The sequence below is a fragment of the Musca autumnalis genome, unplaced genomic scaffold (assembly GCF_047663935.1).
Source record: "Musca autumnalis isolate F117 unplaced genomic scaffold, ASM4766393v1 scaffold_1, whole genome shotgun sequence".
Classification (NCBI taxonomy): domain Eukaryota; kingdom Metazoa; phylum Arthropoda; class Insecta; order Diptera; family Muscidae; genus Musca; species Musca autumnalis.
Window position 1 is genome coordinate 276,643,801 of NW_027411644.1, and position 22,813 is coordinate 276,666,613.

The 22,813-nt window shown below is 36.8% G+C and overlaps 1 protein-coding gene across 9 annotated transcripts in view; it reads right to left on the reverse strand.

The window, feature by feature from the left end:
• Positions 1-22,813, reverse strand: part of LOC141389562 (uncharacterized) — a 112,970-nt gene that overhangs the window by 30,002 nt on the left and 60,155 nt on the right. For all 9 annotated transcript variants that reach the window (XM_073961258.1, XM_073961253.1, XM_073961259.1 and 6 more), the window contains 6 exons: positions 18,756-18,870; positions 16,591-18,398; positions 16,367-16,530; positions 13,468-14,321; positions 7,994-8,102; positions 354-558 (listed from right to left, as the gene is read on the reverse strand). In XM_073961258.1, coding sequence (XP_073817359.1) covers positions 354-558; positions 7,994-8,102; positions 13,468-14,321; positions 16,367-16,530; positions 16,591-18,398; positions 18,756-18,870 — 3,255 coding nt within the window. The remainder of the gene's footprint in view (positions 1-353; positions 559-7,993; positions 8,103-13,467; positions 14,322-16,366; positions 16,531-16,590; positions 18,399-18,755; positions 18,871-22,813) is intronic.

Below are 22,813 nucleotides of genomic sequence, written 5' to 3' on the forward strand. Positions count from 1 at the left end.
GATTGACCTTATGTCAGTTGATTTCTTCCCGGGCATTAAGAATCGTCATTGATAGGATTCATTTCATTAAGAATATTTATTTCGGAAACTTCTATAAAGTCGTTGAACCCGCAAGGAATTTCACAGTTCTGACAATGATACATGTTAAGATCCACAAAAGAGTATTCGTAAAAGAAGCGTAGTCATTTTCAACTTCCTCTGTTTTGGAAACTACCACAAAATATTTACAAGCTAATACAAATTCGATCTCATTCAAAAAATGTGTAGCAAATTATTGCCCTTCTCCCAAATAAAAATGACATAACGTCTCTAACTTATGTAATCATTTAGCTAAATAGCGCTAAAATATTTACCTGATTTGATGAATCTCCATCTTCATTCGATATTTTGTTATTATTCGATTTTAATTTACTGTTATTTCTTTCTATAGTAGGTCGATGATTTTCTTTATCCAGCATAGGGTGTTGCTCTTGTTGCTGATACTGCTGCTGTTGATGATGATGTTTCTGTTGTTGAAGAGGTAAATCCGTTTGAGATTCCTCGCTATTAGTCATGCAACTGAAATGGACAAAAAAAAAGAAAAGAAACAGACAACAACAATAAATACAACGAATCACATAAATTTAAAAATATTTAAAGCAAATGAGAAATATAAACAAAAACAAGTAAAAACAAATGCAATTGCAAAAAATATACATAAATAAAAAGAAAAAGAAAGAAACACAATTGTGTTTGTGTTTTCTTTTTTCGTACCAAGAGCAAAACGTTGATCTTAATGAATTCATAATTCTCGGTAAATTATTTTTGTCTTATTTTATTTTATTTTTTTGCTTCAATGTTTTGAATTGTTGTTTTTTGTCGCAGAGCAAAGAATGTCTCATCGATGAATGGACACCAAACGTAGTAAAATACACGTTCGATATGGACACCAATCAAATTGGAGGGTGTTTTACATTCCAAACAATGCAGTCAGCAGCTGATTGTGATACGACGTTTCCGCGCAAACACACGTTACTGTGGTGGGGAATTTATGAGTAATATTTGAACCCGTCGCACCACACATTTATTGAAAGAACCCACAAGTTAACACCTAGTTTATCGCACGCACCAGGTGCTGCTGCTGCTGCTGTAAGCAACAATTGTTTCATTCAGCAAATACACAAACAACAAAAGCACCAACTAAATCAACATTTAGCGGTAGGTTGGTGGTGCCGGCCGTACTATATCAATTCGGTCAGTATGCGCTAATGGTGACATTTATAGAACTGCTCTTTTTCAATTCATTTTTTCCACTGATAAGAACGATAACACTTGTTTATCTTTGCATTTTGCTCAAAGCTTTTTATTATTAATTTTTGTGTTTATTTTATTTTCATAAAAGCAATATGTACTGCTGCTTTTTGTAAAGAAATTGAAATTCGCGTCGTTTTTTTTTTTTTTTGCCTTTGAGACCTTTTAAGGTGAGGGTCTCCCCTGTTAAACTGTTTCTAAGCTTATGAATAATAGCCATTTGGACCTTAGCTAAGCTGAGTCTGTCTATGCGGTCACAAGTCAATTTGAATCTTATGAGTTTTGAAAATCTAACAAAGAGAAATAGTAAACAGAGAGCAAATTAAATAAACATACATGCATGTGTGTACGAGATATGAGTGATTTCGAAATAAAAATGTATTCGCTTCGTTTCTTTTGGGTAATGGCATGTTTTATATTTATTTCATTACGTTCAAACGATCTTTTAAAAATATATATTAATTAGAAATACTCTATATTGTTGAGACATTCGATGAAAAACAAGTAAAATATCGGAAGATCGGCCGGACCGAACTTTTTATACCCTCCACCATAAAATATCTTAACTAAAATGGAATAATAAGTTTCCTTTCCTTTTCAGCCGCAAATATCTAAAATGTTCAAATTAATTTAAAACCATTTCAACCTGGTGGTGCATTTATATGGGGGCTGCATGAAATGTGGACCTATGTTGACAATTTTTCTTGGAAAATTTATATAACTGCAGGGAAAAATTTCAAATTAAAGCTAGTTCGTTAAAAATCCTCAAAATAAAAACAAGTGAGCCAAGGCTATAGTCGGGTCGGGGCCGAATATGTGATACCCTACACCACTACCCCTGTTCATAAGCTTTTGACCAATAAAATTCAAAATATTAAAATTGGGATAGCTTAGCGCCTTTGCTCTGAATGTCTTCATTAAAACAGGTCAATTTTTTTGAAACGTATTTAAGTGCATCGACAGTACAACCCAAATAAAAAAAATGGAAAAACGGGATGTGTGCCAACCATCAATAGGCTTCTTTCTCTGTTAGACCCCCATCAACCCCCAAAATTTCGTGAGGATCCGATCAAAATTTCGTAGTGTGATTGCACAAAAATGGAAAAAGGGATGCATTACCGACTATTGCGAAATATCTCTGTTGTTTGACCACCTATGACAACCTACTTCACATCGTTGTAAAGGTGATATTTTCTACTTTCCTTGCCAGGTTTTGCTTTCGATATACCTCCTACAGAAGGGAGATATTAACTTTTTTCCAAATATTTTTTTTGTCACATTCCGACCCCTGAATAATATCCGACCATTATCAAAAATCAAAAGGGTTTTTCCTCTGTGGGACCCCCAATAACACCCAAAATTTCGTGACGATCCAATTAAAATTGCTACCTGTAGCGTGATTTCCAAAAAAGTGGAAAAATGGGATGTATTACCGACTATTGCGATATCTCCGTTATTTGGATACCTACGCCAACCTGCTTTACATCATTGTAATGATGGGATTTTTTACTTTCATTGTCAGACTTTGCTTTTGGAAGCTCCCGAATCAAAGCTGTGATATTCGTCATTATTATTAAAATCGCAAAAATGAAAAGTTGTGTTCTATTAGCGGCTTTTGCGATATCTTCGTTGTTTGACCACTTTGGACAACCTACGTCGTTAGAAAGGCGATATTTTCTACTTTCACTGCCAGGTTTTGCTTTTGGTATACCACTTATAGATGCTGAGATATTTGCTTTGGAATAAAATGTTAACTTTTTCTCCAAATAAAGTTTTTGCTCATTCCGACCCCTGAATATTATCCGACCATCACCATAATCAATAGGCTTCTTTCTCTGTAGGATCCCCATTAGCCCCCAAAATTTCGTGACGATCCGATCAAAATTGCGACCTGTAGCGTGATTACAAAAAAATTAAAAAATGGGATGTATTGCCGACTATTGTGATATCTCCGTTATGTGGCCACCTACGCCAACCTACTTTGCATCATTGTAAAGATGGGATTTTCTACTTTCATAGTCAGACTTTGTTTTTGGAAGATACCCAACCGAAGCTGTGATATTCGTCATTATTATTAAAATCGCAAAAATAAACAGTTGGGTTCTATTAGCGGCTATTGCGATATATTCGTTGTTTGATCACCTACGAGAACCTACTTTACATTGTTAGAAAGGCGATATTTTCTACTTTCATGGCCAGGTTCTGCTTTTGGTATACCCCGTATAGAAGCTGAGATATTCGCTTTGGAAAAAAACGTTGTCTTTTTATCCACATAAGTTTTTTGCCCATTCCGACCCCTAAATATTATCCGACCATCACCAAAATTAATAGGCTTCTCCCCCTCCGGGACCCCCATCAACATCCAAAATTTCGTGACGATCCGATCAAAATTGCGACCTGTAGCGTGATTACAAGGTTTAGATGGACAGACGGACGGACTGACGGACGGACACACATAGCCAGATCGACTCAGCTCGTCGAGACATTCATTTTGGTATATATAAGTATTGGTCTACGACCATTATTTCGATGCGTTACAAACTTTTTGGCCAAAACCAACTTATAATACCCTCCCCACATAGTGGTGTAGGGTATAAAAAACCCTGGATCTATGTTGGCGATTTTTAGTGAAGAAGTTTCGTGGCCATTTAGAACCTCAAATATCAAATTACAACTAGTTCGATTAGAAATTGTAGCTCAAATACTCAAAATACCGAAAATCATGAGGTTCCGTTATATGGGGGCTGTACTAAAACATGGACCTAAATTGACAATTTTTGGTGGAGAACTTTCGTGACCACTGAGAATCTCAAATTTCAACTTGTTCGATAAAAATTGCAGCTCAAATCCTCAAAATACCGGATATCGGGAGGTACCACTATATAGAGGCTATACCAGAACGTGGTCCTATGTTGACGATTTTTGGTGGAGAACTTTCATGACCACTGAGAACCTCAAATGGTAAATTACAACTTGTTCGGTTAAAATTGTAGCTCAAATCCTCGGGAGCTATCGTTATATGGGGGCTGGCTATACCAAAAACATGGATCTATGTTGATGATTTTTAGTGAAGAAGTTTCCTGACTACCGAGAACCTCAAATGTCGAATAACAGCAAGTTCGGCTATAAATTTTAGCTAAAATCCTCAAAATACCGAAAATTCGGAGGTACCGTTATATGTGGGCTATAGAAGAACGTGGATAGATATAGCCCATCATCGAACTTGACCTTCGATGACAATCCTCGAATAGTTCTTAAACTGCACTTAAGTGAAAACTTTGAACTTTTGTGAGGAAAATACTGAAAGGAGTTGTCCGATATAGTCCACCTTCGAACTCGATTTAAGTTTGAGAGAAATGTTAAGCCATGCGAAGGTTGAACCAATGTTAGTCACTCCTCTTGATAGGATGTTTTAAAGGTTTGGGACCACTATATCAGGAAGCGTGAACTTGCCCCCGGTGAACAAGACCACAAGGACTATCTTTTTCAAAAATGTCAAAACGATTTTTATAGACCTTCTTGGAACTTTATGTACGGTAAGTAGAAATTTTAGATGTGCACAGTTTTGACCAAAACGTATAGTCATTTCGTAGGTTACTGTGTTTATAATTTACTGCATTTACTGGTGCAGGTATGTTTTTTCAGTTTTTGGCCCATTATATCATGAAGTATGGACTTGCGATCCTGGTTGACATTTTTTTGGGAAATACCCGAAGTAGAATCTCACTTATCCCTTCTGGGATGTTTGTGGAACAATTAGTAATATTATTACCCGAAGTCCATATTCGAACCAGATCTATGTGTGGAAGAAAGATATTTGAAAGTTATCGTGAGCACCATTTTAGCAACATTTTTTGAGGAGTTAACCGATATGGCCAATCTTCGAAGTTTGGACATAAAACTGCGAGGTGCAAAGTACAGACAAAATCGGTTCATACCATTAGATAGTTAATTTGGGAGTTAATCACTATTCAAGATTTTGGAGAATTAGTGCAGATTCTTACAATTCGCCAGGTAACGATCATACAAATAACTTTACACGATCCCACTGAACTGCCCAACTCTCACGTTGTTCAAGGTTTTCCTTACATGATCAAATTTTCGAGTCTATCACAACGACCACAAACTGACAACAAAATTCACGAGGTCCGTGTTGTAACATTGGAACTGGACCTGTCATGAAGGATGAATGGACTTTGGTCACGTTTGGTTGTGTAATGTTGACTTACCAGAAAAGGTCGGTAGAACCACGCTTTATTTTAGGAGGGGTCGGTAGAAGCACCCTTTCATTGAGAAAGGGTCGGCAGTAGCACCCTTTCATTCAAAAAGGATCGGTAGAAGCACCTTTCCTTTAAGGGTCGGAAGAAGCACCTTTTCTTTAAGGGTCGGTAGAAGCACCTTTTCTTTAAGGGTCGGTAGAAGCACCTTTTCTTTAAGAAAAGGTCTATTGATGCATTCTTTAGTTTAAAAAGGCCCTATAGATGCATCCTTTCTTTTAGAAAGGTTCTAAAGATTCTCCCTTGCTTTTAGAAAGGATCTACAGATGCACCCTTTCTTTTAGAAAGGGTCTACGGATGCACACTTTTTAGAAAGGGTCTACGGATGCACACTTTTTAGAAAGGGTCTATGGATGCACCCTTTCTTATAGAAAGGGTCTATGGATGCACCCTTTCTTTTAGAAAGGGTCTATGGATGCACCCTTTCTTTTAGAAAGGGTCTATGGATGCACCCTTTCTTTTAGAAAGGGTCTATGGATGCACCCTTTCTTTTAGAAAGGGTCTATGAATGCATCCTTTCTTTTAGAAAGGTTATATGGATGCACCCTTTCTTTTAGAAAGGTTATATGGATGCACCCTTTCTTTTAGAAAGGTTATATGGATGCACCCTTTCTTTTAGAAAGGTTATATGGATGCACCCTTTCTTTTAGAAAGGTTATATGGATGCACCCTTTCTTTTAGAAAGGTTATATGGATGCACCCTTTCTTTTTGTATGTGTCTATGGATGCACCCACGGGAGAAGCACCCTTTCTTTTAGAGAGGGACGGTAGAAGACCCTTTCATTCAGAAAGGATCGGCAGAAGCGCCTTTTCTTTAAGAAAGGTTCGGTAGAAGCACCTTTTCTTTAAGAAAGGGTCTATAGATGCATCCTTTCTTTTAAAAAAGGTCTATAGATATATCCTTTTTTAGAAAGGGTCTAAAGATGCTCCATTACTTTTAGAAAGGATCTACAGATGCACCCTTTTTTAGAAGGGGTCTACGGATGCACCCTTTTTAAAAAGGATCTATGGATGCACCCTTTCGTGTAGAAAAGTTCTATGGATGCACCCGTTCTTTTAGAAAGGTTATAGGATGGACCCTTTCTTTTAGTAAGTGTCTATAGATGCACCCTTTCTTTTAGAAAGGGTCGGGAGAAGCACTCTTTCTTTCAGAAAGAGTCAGGAGAAGCGCCCTTTCTTTTAGAAAGGGGCGGTAGAACCACCCTTTCTTTAAGAATGGGTCGGTAGAAGCAATCTTTCTATAGAAAGTGTCTATAGAAGCATCCTTCCTTTCGGAACGTTGACTTACCACAATTTATCGGGCACCACGAGTGTAACAAGACAAAGAGGAGAAAATTACGTCGCACACAGATGGTTAATCCAGGAGGCTAATGTCTTACGAACGTTCTAGAACTGTCGATAGGCATTCTCGTCGTTCCCCAGGACAATCCAGGAGGTAGGAATATCTTATGAAAATTCTAAAACGTTTTTTTTTCTTCTACCGCCGAAGTACTGCCCGAAATACTCACCACCGTTGAAAATGTGATGTTGGGCATAGGTGGCAACCATGGAGAATATCACCATCATGATATTACTCCACCTCGTTCAGTATATGGGTAAACCAATTACGGTAGAGTCTCGATAATTTGAAATGGTAAGGTATAGGTAATTTTTATAGATCTATAATTAACGGGACAGAATTAGACAAGAAACCGAAAATTTGTTGCCAATTATTGAAGTTTTCGCATAATCCGGGCATGAATTGTCAGGGTGACACTGTAAAGGTGATCAAAGGCGATATTTTAGTTGTTCTGAAGAATTTAGTACCAAACAAAATCGAGCAGTAACCTTCTATGGAGAGAAATATTGAAATCCTAAGTCCCAATCGTATACTTCCAGGCCTTTACTTGAATAAATGTTATAAAATGCTTTCGAAATTGCTCATATCAATATCAAAAAAAAAAACTATATAAATCTTTCAAACGCTCTTTGCTTTCCTATTCGGACACACACTATTGATCGCTGCCATACGAAAAATATGTTAATTGTGTTAATCTTAATCTTAATGCAAACAATAGACAAACGGATTGTTTGTTTGCATATAAATCGGTGCCACAGAGACACAATGTAAACAAAACACTAGCAAACATTTAGATCTTTTACTGTTGGCGTTGTTGCTGTTTTTTTTTGACTCGATGACTCTGAGTGAATCAATTTATTATTGATGTTGTGTTGTCATTATCCATCACTCATACTACACAAACAATGATCAAAGTAACAGACGTCCAACATGTCTGTCAAAAAAAAAAAAAAAAAAAAAAAAAAACTATAAATGTACTACTTTGGCACTGATGGTCACGATTTTTTTTATATTAAACAATTAATTCCTAACTGCCGATAATCAATACAAATATTAACATACAAACAAATATGGAAATTTTACTTACTCATCGCTCTTCCTATTAACCATAGAAAGATATTGGGCACGTGCTTCACTGTGACTCTTTTTCTTTAGGTCGTTCATCTTTTGGCGTTCATGTTCAATAACATGGTGACCTATTAGAGGGAGAGAGAATAGACAACTTGTTAATTATAATAATTGACTTGGACAATGTACAAAACAAATAACAACATGGGTGATTGAATAACAATTTAGAAATTAGCTTTAATATACAACTACTTTTCAGGGTTAAGAGATTCGAAATAGTACAAATTTGAAAAAAAGAGAAAGAAAAAAAATAAATTTAATTGAGATTTGTGAAAAATACTTTACGGGAAATAATATATCCAACCCAATGGAAACGATACAAAAGAGAACTAAATTATATAATTGAATTGTATAAATATTGATTTCAAATAATTCTGATTACAAAGAAAGATTTAATCAAGAGGAATCACAAGTATATAACCTCCATCCTGTCCTTTTTTTTTATCAAAATATGATTTCGGACAGCCTTTTTATCAATGTCGATAAGAAAGTGAAAAACGAAAGAAAAACCATCAAACTCGTTTGAGGTTTTCATCTTTTGTTTTGAAGCAAAAACAAATATTTGTAATACATAATATGCCTGTCTGCGTACTCGATAATTTGTAATAATTATTACTAGACATCGGATTTTGCATATTTGCATATTTTTTAATATTAAAGATACGAAGATTCTGATTGGACCAAAATTCGTTTCAAAGAAATCTAAATTCAATGGCAGGGTCATATTTCGTATTTATTTTGCATATTTGCATATTTTGCATATGCACAAAATATGCAAAAATATGCAAAATATGCAAAAAATATGCAAAATATGCAAAAAATATGCAAAATATGCAAAAAAATATGCAGAATATGCAAAAAATATGCAAAATATGCAAACAGATTTTGATCGGAAATCGTCATAAAAGTTGTAAAATTGTCATTTAAAGTTGGAAAAACCATCCAAAAATACATAACAGTGTTCTAAACTAAGACTGTTAACCGTTTAACGTCGATTTTTTCAGCAGATTGTTATGTTATTGTGACCATTTACGACAGTGTGGAGTAGGGTATAAAAATATGGTATCGTAATACCATTTTTTTATTATTAAACTATGTAAAAACATAAAATTTGATAAAATATCAAACGTTTTATGTAAAATTCAATATTTTCTTTGTCTTCATTTGTAGCATTTGGCTGGTTTTAACTCAAAGGATCAAATCGATCTCGGATTTTTTAGCCGGGGAGCCGCCTAAACCTTTAGTATTGTTAGATTTTAAAATTGCCTAAGTTTGAGCACAATTGGAATATGTTAAAACGTGCTACTGGGGCCTCGAAGTTATGAAAATCCAATTTTTTCGCTATTTGGCGACTTCGACGACCCATATATGTGGAACGGTTAAAGCTATTTGCCCGTATTATGCTTTCAATTAAAGGCCATTCTGTTCTTAACATTTCTTGCTGAACAACAAAGTACGTAAGTGTTCTGAATTCGAGATAATAAAGCCAATGTCCCGAAAAAGGCCTTAGGGCAAAAATGGAGTCTATTTAAAAAAATTCTTCCTATATTATCAATTTTTGGGAATGAAAACGAATATATTTTACTTTATTTGAAAATGTTGTCTATTAGGGCGAATATCTATTTTAATTTTAATTTATTTCACGTTGGAGTCGAGCTTAATGACCGGTGATGTTTGCAAGTGAAAAAGGAAAGCCGAAGATTCGAACCCACACAACCACCATGTTTCGCCTTTTGTAGAGACTCATCAGACATATCGGCCGTGGAATGGCTTCGCTATCCATCAAACATTTCCTTTTTCAAATGCAATTTTGTTTTTATAAAGATGGACATTTGTACATTCATTGTATGGCCTCAATTACAAACGCTTACATTTTGTTCATACATATTTAAATTTACATAAGGGACTGACATAATGTGGGTTTGGAGCCATCTGGGTACTGATGACAACTTGGTGATGAACTCGACTCCTTGCTATGTCGCTCACAATTTTCAAGTGGTTTTTTTGTATTAAACTCAATCTATTGTCTCTATTTCTTTTCAACCTATTGATAATGTTTACCCAATATAACCTATATTATATCTATATAAACATTATCTTGTTCATTATACGTTTAGTAAAATCAATAACCCAAACTCTCACTTATAACACTCAGTTGTTGTCGTGTGGGATACCAAATAAATAAATAAAATCGAAAAAACATTCTAGGTGCATTAAACCAGTCTCGAACGATTTAAACGCAAGGTGCTTCCCTCTCTACAATTTTTCTAACAAGTTTGTACAGTGGTACAGAAGTTCTCGACCTAATATCTGCTTGAGCTGTTATTATTCTAGGCATCTGTACACTGCTAGTTCTTGTTTCTCCCATGAGCTACTGTCAGTTTCAGGAACGCCTAGGTCTTGTTCTTTACCTCCATGTGATACCAGAACAGCAACCGGTTTTTTCTTCTCTGTTTTGAGAATATCTGGTAATAGTTTTCCATGCCAGTGCACGCAAATAGTCTTGTTCCTTGAAGTTGTTGCGTGTATTTATCACGGTTTATACTCCGCTGTTCACGGATGAAGCTTATAGAGATCTTATATTTGTAGGATCTTCTCCAAAAGCTTCTATTGTTGCCAAAATGATACTAGTAACGTTCATGTACACCTTACAGAGGTTCAGCACCAATGACTGTTTTATAGTTACGATTTTCTTGAATTCACGCTTGATTGTTTTCGGGACAAATGGTTCTTCAGACTCTACGATACGTTTAGCATCAAAACAAGACCTAGACCTCATTGAAAATGTATTGAAATATGAAATCATTGACACACAAAATTCAGAAAAAGGAAATAGCAACATGATTAATAATCTGTGGTATCTTAGTCCTGAACTTGCTGAGCTGGCATTGTTTGATGCAACGGTGCAAAACGCCATAAAGAGCCAAAAGGCGACAAAAATCTTAACAAAGCAAAGATTCCAATTTTTTCAGAAATATTCGATCCAAACTTCCAAAAGAGCTACCTCCAAATTTCCTAGAAAAAGGTGTGCCATAATTCTTGTTGTTCAAGAGATTAAACATTAACTCCGAATTTCCAGGAGGCGCAAAGGATGGTAAACAAATTGAAAATTGTGAACTACATAGCAGAGCGTTCTTCAAGTAGTCAGCTGTACCCAGATAGCTCCAAAACCACATGATGTCTGACTCTTGAATAAATTTAAATTAGAACAAAATGTAATGTTTTCATTCCAAAAATTGATAAAAAGGAAGAAAATTTTAAAAGACTCCATTTTCGCACAAGGCGTACATAGTCACGTTTTTCGGGACATTGCACAGTATATCCACTTGCATGGAGAAAGTGGCCAAAAATATTTATATTGTAAAAATCAAGCCATTGTGCCGGTTACAGCTTTGTGCTGCTGCGAAGAGTGTTTTAAGAAACCACGAGCGTGGCATTATCCCCTTTCCCCTCTGGAGGGGGTATACGGTAAGAATTGTTTTATGTTATTAATACAAAATGACACGATAAGGTCCCGATTATCTTATGATGCAACAATAGGCTTGGGGAAACAAAACAATCTGCAAAACAACATAAAATCCAACCAATTTAGCGGATTAAAAAAAATCAATATTTTTGTCTGAAAATTGCTAAAATTTTTAATATAGATCTTATAGCGTTCTTCCTGCAAGGCAAGTACCGCCAACGCAAGACTAATTCGGAAGAAGATTTCTTCATCTTGGCACTGATGCCAATTGCGTTTATGTAAGTTATCAGATAACAGAGTTATACGCTAATATATCTATTGAAACCTTATTCTAAGGCAGCTTTAGTCAGCGACCCACCATTTATAGTCTGGCACTAGATGGCAGCTGATTTTAATACAGAATAATCTTAAACCCATGACCTACTTCGGAAAATTATTCCCGAGGTGGGCACTGGTGGGAATCATGACTAAAACCTTAGTTCAAATTTAAGTATATGATCGAATTGGCACTACAAAATACACTAAGAAAATATGCAGCTAACTAGAATGAAAATTAAGCTATTACCTCCTCCCTCCAAATCCACTATAATATTTTGCAATACGTATTAGTTTTGTGATATTTTTAATCTACATATTTACTTGCACTTAAAATATTGGTTGTACTCACAACAAAAAATATTAGTCAAATTATCCGACGTTTGAAGCTATTCTTAAGAACATCGCGTTCAAATGAAGCAAAAACTAAAATATTTTTAAAAAGGTCCATGTAATAGCTGTCAGAGTTGCCAAATGTTATACCAACATTTGACATTAAGTTTTTTAGTTTTGGCCAATGGGTGGATCCACTGTGCATTGGCTTTATTATCTCGAATTCAGTAATACTTAATTAGTTTGTTGTTCAGCAGGAAATGTTAAGAACAGAATGGCCTTTTATTTAATGCTTAATAGGGACTAAAAGTTTTAACCATTCCAGAGAAATGGCTCGCCGAAAATAGCCAAAGAATCGAGATTTTCATAACTTCGAGGCCCAGTGGCGCGTGTTAATATATTCCAATTGTGCTCAAACTTTGACAGTCTTAAAATCTGACCAAACTAAAAACTTTATGCGGGTATTGTCTTAAAAAATCCGACATCGATTTGTTTCCTTTGAACAATAACCAGCCCAATGCTACAAATTATGACAAAGAAAATATTGAAGTTTACATAGAGCGTTTGAAATTTTATCAAATATTCTATTTTTACATAGTTTAATAATAAAAAAATGGTATTACGATACCATATTTTTATACCCTACACCACACTGTCGTGAATGACCTCAATAAAATAATAATCTGTTAAAAACATCGACGTTAAACGGCCAACAGTCTTAATTTAGAACACTGTTATGTATTTTTCGATGGTTTTTCCAACTTTAAATGACAATTTTACGACTTTTATGACGATTTTCGGCCAAAATCTGTTTGCATATTTTGAATATTTTTTGCATATTCTGCATATTTTTTGCATATTTTTTGCATATTTTGCATATTTTTTGCATATTTTGCATATTTTTTGCATATTTTGCATATTTTTTGGCATATTTTTTGCATATTTTTTGCATATATTTTGCATATTTTTTGCATATTTTTTGCATGTTTTTGATATGACCCCAAATATCGAAAAATTGACCCTTAAAACGCCTAGATCTAAAATTTGAGTCCAATCGAATGAGAAATAAAAAACATGCAAAAATCCGATGTCTAATTATTACTAATGTTTCTGATTTTGACAATTATATAAAGGAAAAGTTGCTGAAAAAAGTGTTTCAGCAACATTTAGTAAGTACGAAGACAAACCTAATATTTGTATTACATAAGTTTGGGTGTTTTTCTTTCGTAAACATTTTCGTTTCGACAGTGTCAAATAGCCTGGAAATTTCTCAAAAACACCCCAATTATTGTAAGTAATTGATAGTTGTTCCAACTTACCCTGTTGTGCTAACAACAATTGACGATTCCGTTCAATTTCTTTTATCGAATCGAAAATTTTCGTACTTGCTCCTTGCGGCGTAGCGTGCGATATTGGAGCATCGGATGTTACTTTCGATATACGATCGATATCATCTTGTGATGGCACCCTCTTTTCCAGGGGATTCACTTCAAAGCCATCCGTATCCAGCGATAAATTAAAACGTACCGCACTACTGAATGCTTCACTGGTTGGCGGTAATATGTAACTTGTTGAGATTTCTCCCTTGGGCGTTTCTTGTAAACACTCATCATCGATATTGACGATTTGTAATTGGGGACGTTTGGGTGTGCTAGTATTTGCCATACCATTACCACCGCTGCCACCGCCACCATTAGTCGATGGCAATTCGATTTTATTATTGAAAAACATATTTTCATTTACACTACGTGACATTACATCTTCCGTATGTCGGCGTGGGCATAATATTTCCGCCGAACCAAATAGAGACTGGGACATTATACCAATAGCTTCACCTATATCGTAGGGTTTACTTATGCTGCTATCATCCATGGCACTGCGATTGTTTGTTTTATTACGTTCCGCTGTTTTTGGTTTGAAATCTTTCGAAAGTGTTTGCCATTCTTTATTTTGGGATGATTGTTGGTGCTTTGGTTCACCCAATTTAATGGACATTTGTTTTGCTTCCGCTTTCAGTTCTTCATGATAGGCATGCCATTCGGATTCTTCTTCCAAATATTGAAATTCTAAATCTTCAAATGTCTTGCGATCATTTTCCAGCGACTCGCTAATGTTTTTCAATTCATCTTTAAGACATTCGTTATCGGGTTTTTCTTTTAGCATATTTTTCAACCTGAAAGTAGAGGAGGAATATAATTTATTTTGAAGATATATGATTCAAGAAATAAACTTATCTTCCATGAGAATATTAACTGATTCTCTTCTATGAGAAGATCTAGTGATCTTCTATGGGAAGATCAAGTGATCTTCAATGTAATGTCAATTGATATTTCCTTAGAAGATCAAGTGATATTCTACTCTTGACTCATGCGATCTCGTTTAAGTGATCTACTTTGAAAAGGTCAAGTGAGGTTTTATGAGAAAATATTCTATGAAAATATTAAGTAATCTTCTCTTATGATAACATCAAGCGATGTCTTATCAGAAGATAAAGTGGTCTTATATGAAGATCGAGATATCTTCTCTACCTTCTAGTGTACTTCTATATAAAGATCGAGTGAACTTCGCATAGAAGAAAATTAAGTTATCTTTTATGGGATGTTTAGGTGATCTTGTCTGCGAAGATCATCTGATCTTCTGCGAGAACATCAAGTGATCTTCTATGAGAAGAATGGTGATCTTCTTTGAAAAGATCAAGTGATTTCCCATGAGAAGATCAAGTGATTTCCTATAAGAAGAACAAGTCATCTTCTATGAGAAGGTTAAGTTATCTTCTATGAGAAGATAAAGCAATCTTCTGTGAATAGATCAAGTGATTTTTATGAAAAAATCAAGAGATCTTCTCGTCTTGTTTCAAGTGATCTTTTATGAAAAGATTAATTGATCTTCTTTGAGAAAATAAAATGTACTTCAATCAGAAGTGGAAGTGATCTTCACCGTCTGCTTCAAGTGATCTTTTAAAAAAAGTTTAAATTATTCTCTGCGAAAAGATCAATCGATATTTTGTAAGAAGATCAAGTGATCCTCAATGAGTACAGCAAGTGATCTTCTATGAGAAGATAATGTGATTTTCTATATGATCATGTGATCGTCTATGATAAGATCATGTGATCTTCTATGATAAGATCAAGTGATTTCCCATAAGAAGATCAAGTGATTTCCTATAAGAAGATCAAGTCATATTCTATGAGAAGGTTAAGTTATCTTCTATGAGAAGATCAAGTCATCTTCTATGAGAAGATCTGGTGATCTTCTATGAGAAGATCTGGTGATCTTCTATGAGAAGATCTGGTGATCTTCTATGAGAAGATCTGGTGATCTTCTATGAGAAGATCTGGTGATCTTCTATGAGAAGATCTGGTGATCTTCTATGAGAAGATCTGGTGATCTTCTATGAGATCAAGTGATTTTCTATAAGAAGATAATCTGATTTTCTATAAGATCATGTGATCTTCTATGATAAGATCAAGTGATCTTCTATGAGAAGAATGGTGATCTTCTTTGAAAAGATCAAGTGATTTCCCATGAGAAGATCAAGTGATTTCCTATAAGAAGAACAAGTCATCTTCTATGAGAAGGTTAAGTTATCTTCTATGAGAAGATCAAGTCATCTTCTATGAGAAGATCTGGTGATCTTCTACGAGAAGATCAAGTGATCTTCTCCTCTTGTTTGAAGGGATCCTTTCTATATAAGGATGAAGCGATTATCTATGGGAAGGTCAAGTGATCTTTTTTAATAAGATTGAGTGATTTTCTGTAGATCTTCTATGAGAAGATCAAGTCATCTTCTATAAGATGTTCGTGTGATCTTCTACATGGAGATCAAGTGATCTTCTATAAGAAGATCATGAGATCTTCTATGAGAAGATCAAGTGATCTTCCGTGAGAAGATCAAGTGATCTTCCGTGAGAAGATCAAGTGATCTTCCGTGAGAAGATCAAGTGATCTTCCGTGAGAAGATCAAGTGATAAAGGGATCTTCTTTGAGAAGTTCAAGTAATCTTCTATAAAAAGATCAAGTGAGTTTCTATGAGAAGATGAAGTGATCTTCTATGAGAAGATCTTTTATGGGAAATTCAAATGAACTTTATTGAAAAGATCAAGAGGTCTTCTCTCCTCTTTTGTATTGATCTTCTATGGAAAGATCAAGTTATCCATTATGAAGCCTTTCAGAACGATTTCCTCTCAAACATCTACTTCCATAAATTGTGATGCTTACTTCTTAATTTGATCCACTTTCATTTCAATCGATTGCTTCAATTTAGCCTGCTGTGTTTCTTCCATTACCCGTGTGGCATTACGTTGGGCTTCCAAGCGATGTATTTTATCCTGTAAGGCTTGTAATTCCAATTCCAGCTTGACCTTAAAGGGATCCGAATCATTCTGTAATAAAAAACCTACATATTAGTAAAGATATAACAACAAAAAACAATAACAACCAACCTTATTCGATGTTTGTAAATGCGGTAAGCTGCCCGAGCTATTGGCTGATTTAAGTAAAGTCCTTGGAGCAGGGGCTGGTTTCTTGTTGAGTTTGGGAGAATTTTGTAGAGAGCTGGGTAATCTTAAATTCAATTTAAGGTTGTGGACATTACGATTGCTGCGATTACCAACATTGTGGTTGGGTGAGTGGGCAGCTGAACTGGAGTTGCTGCTACTGCTAATGTAGGTGGGTGGTTGATAACGACTACTTTCCTCAATGGCTTCCATTTCAATTTGTAGCTTTTCACCAAATGTCCTTAGTAGTTCATCATATTCCATTTGTTTGGTGTTGTTGTTGCTGTTGTTATGTGTACGAGTTTGAGCTTGGGGTTCGGCTTTTTGTGAAAAAATTCCCGTGAAACTTTGTTCCTTTTTGGGTGACATACAAGTGGTGCGTATTTTGGTGCGAGGACTTTGTGGCACATATTTTCCCACAACAACATTTTCATAATTTTCCATGGATACGTTTGATTGGCCATTGATTTCAACACGTTTGGGCCCGAGGACGCGAACATTTTCATAACCACTTGAGTTGTAGATATTTTCAGGGTGATTATCTCCTCCACCACCTCCTGTGTTTGTGGCTGATAAATTATTAAAACTTCCCTCAAAGGAATGCTGCATATCATTAGTTTGAAAGGGAGACTTACGTTCTCGCGGCAATGAGCCATTGGTGATAATGCGATTTTGTACAATGGGTGAGGTATTGAGATTGTTGGTTGGCCCAACGTTATTATTGGGACTGGTGGTGGTTTGATTTTGCCTATCTGTATATTCTGTGCATATTTTCAACATATCATCCAAATGTTCCTTTTCATTGTTGCTAACACTTTTGGGTTTTTTGGTTTCGCCTTGCTTGGAATCTTGCAAACGATTGTAAACCGATAAGGGAGTTGAATTCGAGTTGGATGGACTTGCCAGAGCGGCATGAGTTGAGGTATTTATTTCACTGTTAATACTGTTCATGGGAAATATTTGCAAATTACCCAACTTGGGATATCTATCGTAGGCATTGTTCTTTACTTTTGTTGCCGTCTCTTGATCCTGTCTAGCTGCCGCTGAGGTTAGGGGCACATTATCATAAATATTGTTGTTGTGGTTATTGTTTTGTTTGGATTGATTGAAATTCCTGCGGGCATTTAAGAGATTCTTTTCATTTCTTTGGGCCTCAGCCATGGTTTGAACATATTTGGGGGTATATTTCTTGCCCAAGACATCTTCAGCTGGCAGATTGACGGTTACTAAATCGGCTGTGAACACCTTGGGACATTGTAAGCCATTAATGTCTATGGGTGGTAGATTATTGTAGCTACTAAAGGGTTTCTTGTTGTTATTACTATTGTTGTTGTTATTGGCATTTTGCCTAATCGCCGCCGGTTGTATATTTGTCTCATAAAACTCTTCAATTTCAATTGCCTCACCAGCACTCATCATACTGTCGGAGGAACTTTTACTTGAATTTCGTTGACTAAAATCCAATTGGGGCATGGAAATCCTTTCACTCGAACCCATGGCTGTGCGTATTTGTTGGGCCTCGGCGGGATTGTTGAAACGTAAATAGTACGACTTGCCTATGGTTATCATGGCACCTTGTGTCAAATTGGTTTCCTCCATTATTTTTGTACCATCAATCAGAATACGGGCATCACGTTCAGGTACCAGTGTTACCTCATTACTTTCACTGCGATAAATTGTACAATGCAGCGGGCGTATACCACTGCCGTTTAAGGAAATATTACATTGGGTGGATGAGCCGATGGTTGTGTCACCTAAAGACATACAAAAAGAAACAAACAGAAGAACGCTATAAATCTTATCTGCTCGCACTAATCAACTAAAGAAACACATGTCTAATTCGGACTTGGGTGATTTGGAAATTCCAACAAAAACACAAAACTACAATGAATTTCAACACAACAACACATGTTGTGATGTTACCCGGTTCAAGTCTATGTTTGGTGTATTCTTATCAGTAATTAAACATAGTTTCAATAACAAGTCTCGTCCAGCCAAATCAGCTGGCTGACTGACTGACTGGCCAGCTAGCTATTCAGCAATCGTGAACATAGACACGTGTCTCTTCAATTTCAAAGAAACATTTTGAAATTCTATTTCATACTACTCACCAATGGGTATATTGTGTATTGTTACAGCCGTACTCAAACGTCCTCCTCCCAAACTCACCAGGTGTGGATCGTTTGCCGCCACACAAAATGATGGATCTTTTTTTGTCAACGACATCTAAAAATAGTTGGAAAAAAAGAAGAAACACAAAATGAAATTAAAATACCACCTTAATTTGATTCACATTACAATAAGCGATATGACACCCATAGAAAAAAAAAACAAAGCAAGAAGCAAAGAATTCGTTGATATAAATGGATATTTTTCTTTTTTTCGAAAAAAGTGTATGGGAATGTTACGTTTCACACAAAGGCATTGTGGCAGAGACCCACCACCATCACCACCACAACTTGCATTTATAAAGGAATGCATTTTCGTTTCGTTTCGCTTTTTTGTTAATTTGATATTTTGTAATTCTTTGAGACGAATGAATGATAGATAAGCCCCATAGATTCCTGTCCCAAAATGAAATTTATGTATGCATTGGGTTAATACCAAATTGAGGTCATAAATTTTCCTAAAGGAAAATTCCATGAGTCGTATTTTTTTGTTAAGTTGTTTCAAGGGAAAGGTGATACTTTTTTTGATAACTACAAAGAATTTGCGTATTTGAAACTAATTAAAGAAATAAGAAGGTATCAGTCGGGTTTTTATGACAGTAACATGTACTTCAGTCGTAGACAGTAAAGGGATAAAATAGAACAACAATGATATCACAAGAATGGGACTCGGACAGACAGGCTCAGGGAATTTAATCCTAACTCCCTAATTTGTTTTAAAGCAAAAAAGGGTGACTTAGAATGTTTAAGGGAATTTTCGGGAAAATCGTTTATTCAGTTCAACAAAGTCTTTATGAAGTGACCTAAAACTTGTTTTAAGGACGGCAAAATGTTGTAGTTGTAACTGTTTTTAAATGGAAACAATTGGAAAATGTATAAATGAAGTAATAACATAAGACAACTGAAAAAATAGTGCCACTTCAGTTGGTGTAACCACAAATCAATATGTGTTATACTCGCGGGTGCGGACTGGCAGTTGAATAGATGAAGAGGGTCGTGAGGGTTTGGCGGCAGAATGATCATTTCTTTAGAGTACCTTTCTCTGTAGGAATTGATAATACAACTGTAACCGGACCTAAGATGTGTCAATATGGAACGTTTTTGCCTTGGAAGAAGCTGTTCACTATCCCAAATTGCTGGACGGTATTGATTTAGGACTTTTTTACATCTGTAGCCATGTATGGCTTCAGAGACCGCCTGCTGAAGCACGGTGTTCAGAGAGTCCACAATTGACAGCCGCTTGATGGAATTACGTCTTGGATGTCCTAGCGATAGCACATGGAGTCTTTAAGGGTGTGCCTAGGTGGTGGATCTTCTATAACAACGTGATGGTTAGGATGGCTCGGCTGTTAATATGCCAGCAGGAACTGTCTAGTCAGCAATATATTATGTTGCCTGACTGACAGCATCCTTGGCTCTTATGAAGATGATCCACATTTGTCATCTGGACGCAACTCGTAACAATCCGTTTGCAGGATTCACCATTGCGAGTCACTCACGAAGGAAGACCAGACCGAGGCCGCATAGTTGAAGACAGAGCGACCACAGGCCTTGTATGTATGTCGCTATGCTAATGCTTTTAGGACTTTGTTCCAGGATTTCACTAGCTGGTTGATAATGGAGAGAAGTCAAGCTTGTCGAAGACTACCCTAAGGATCTTTGGATTATAGGCATTGGAGGATACACCTGCCAACGACGAAAATATCTAGCTGTGTATGGACTTCTCTCGTCCAGGAAGTGAATAAGGACAATTAGAATCTACGGGATATAACTTTATATGGCGCTCCCGCAAGAAATTTGTCATGGTGGCGAAATGATGGAGAAGGGAGATTAGCAAGCCAGAACGTAGACAGAACTCCACCTTGGGGTACTCTCATTTTAATCTTGAGGATTTTCGATTTTTTTGCCTCGGAATTCAATGAAGTCTTGCCTACCATTTAGGTAATAATAATAATTGTTCCACAAACATCCCAGATGGGACAAGGGAGACTTCTCTCATATCAATGAGTGCACCATCGGGGTATGATATGGGACCTACAGTTTATCGCCGAGTCCGAACGGCGTTTGGCATCATTAGGAAGAGTGGAATTCATGATGTCGGGATAGTCGACAGTGTCAAAGGCCTTGGACAGATCGAGTGCTGCCACAATGATCCGTTCGAGCGGTCGTTGCTGATATAGGTCATTCGCAATTTTTGTGGTTATCTCTTTCAAAGCCGTGGTTGTGCTATTTAATTGTTCCACAAACATCCCAGAGGGAAACAAGGGAAACTTTTCTCATATCAATGAGTGCACCCCGATTCATATTAGCTCAATGATATGGGACCTACTGTTTATCGCCGAGTCCGAACGGCGTGTCTTAGGACCCCGCTTGTAGAGAAGTTTTACATGGCTGAAATACTCAGGAAATGTCGCCAACATTACTGAGGGGTATTTTGCCACCGTTGAAAATTGTATATGTTGCCTGGCCGGGCAATCGAACCCACGACCTTAAGCGTGCAAGACGGGCGTGCATACCATTGCACCACGTTGTGCTATGAGCTCTGAAACCATGTGAAGGTGAAAGAAGGGAGATGGGGCGGTAGGATTCTCCAGCTGTAGCGGATTTTTCTGCCTTTTCGTTGTTGTAACAGCATGTCTGTGTTTTCTTTTTCTCTTTTCACCGGGAAAAATAACCTTGTATCGGGACCACAAGAACTATGTTATCAAAAACATCGCAGAAGGGGGAAGGGAGACTTCTTTTGTGGAATTCATATTAGATTAATGATATGGGGCCTACTTTTTATTGCCAAGTCCGAATGGTGTACTTAACGACATAACTTGTGATTTTTTTCCTCCCCAGCATCAGAAATTGCTATCAAGTTCCCGATCATCAACATGGGTTCCGTAAGCAGCACAGCGCGATAACAACGCTACACACCATCTCCACACATTGTATTACTCGAAGACTCAACCAGAGTAAGCCGTGTGATAGAAGAGTGATGGTGGCGCTTGACTTATCAAAAGGATTTGATACTGTCAAGCGCTCCACACTGTTTGAGGACATTGAGCAGACTCCCCTTCGGTCAACTTTGAAACGTGGGATAACCAATTATATGTGTGGACACGGACAGTCGTATGTAAAATTCAGGAACAGAAGTCCAAGCCCCGTAGAGTGAAACAGGAAGCTCCCCATGATGGGGTGATATCTCCGAAACTGTTTAGCTTTTATCTCTCCTGTAGTCCAGACGGCATTGAGATCATAAAGTACGACGATGATTGTATGATCGTGGGCGGCAGGTACCTTCCCTGATATCAATTGTGGAAATTGAACTCCTATTTGACTGATCTTACCGCCTTCTTCCACGGGAGGAATATGCAAATATCCGCCTCTAAATCTACGGCTACTCTGTTTACCACATGGACGCCAGAGGTGAGATCAGAGTTGAATGTCGATGGTAGTACAATTCCGACTACATACTACCCCAAAATTCTAGAGGTCACATTCGACAGCATGTAAGATCTAGAAACACGGTCTTCAAGTCCTTAGCCGGTAGCACTTGGGATGCAGATAAAGAAACCTTGTTGAGCACATATAAGGTGATAGGTCGGTGGTAAACTATGGGGAAAAATATTCAAACCAGCCAGAATGCCGATCTGAAGGACTACAACAAGGTGCCTCCTCATGTCTTCAGTCGACCATCTAGATGAGGAGACAAATATTTTTCCAGTACAGCAAACACAATGACATGCTGTCTTTGTAGTACTTGCTCGGGTGTTACAGTGAAAGCCATCCTAATCAACATATGATATTCATGGTCTAGAAATAGAGGTCCAATGTTACAAGCAAGCCTATCGTGCAGGTTTGACTAGCATTCACACAGATACAGTAGCATAAAACATCCTCCATCTATCGCAGCTGATGAGCGTCAGCTGCCACGACAAACCTGAGTAATTATGGCTCAACTACGCTCGTGATGGTGTAACCGCCTGAATTCCTATAGGGAAAGGAACGACGACATC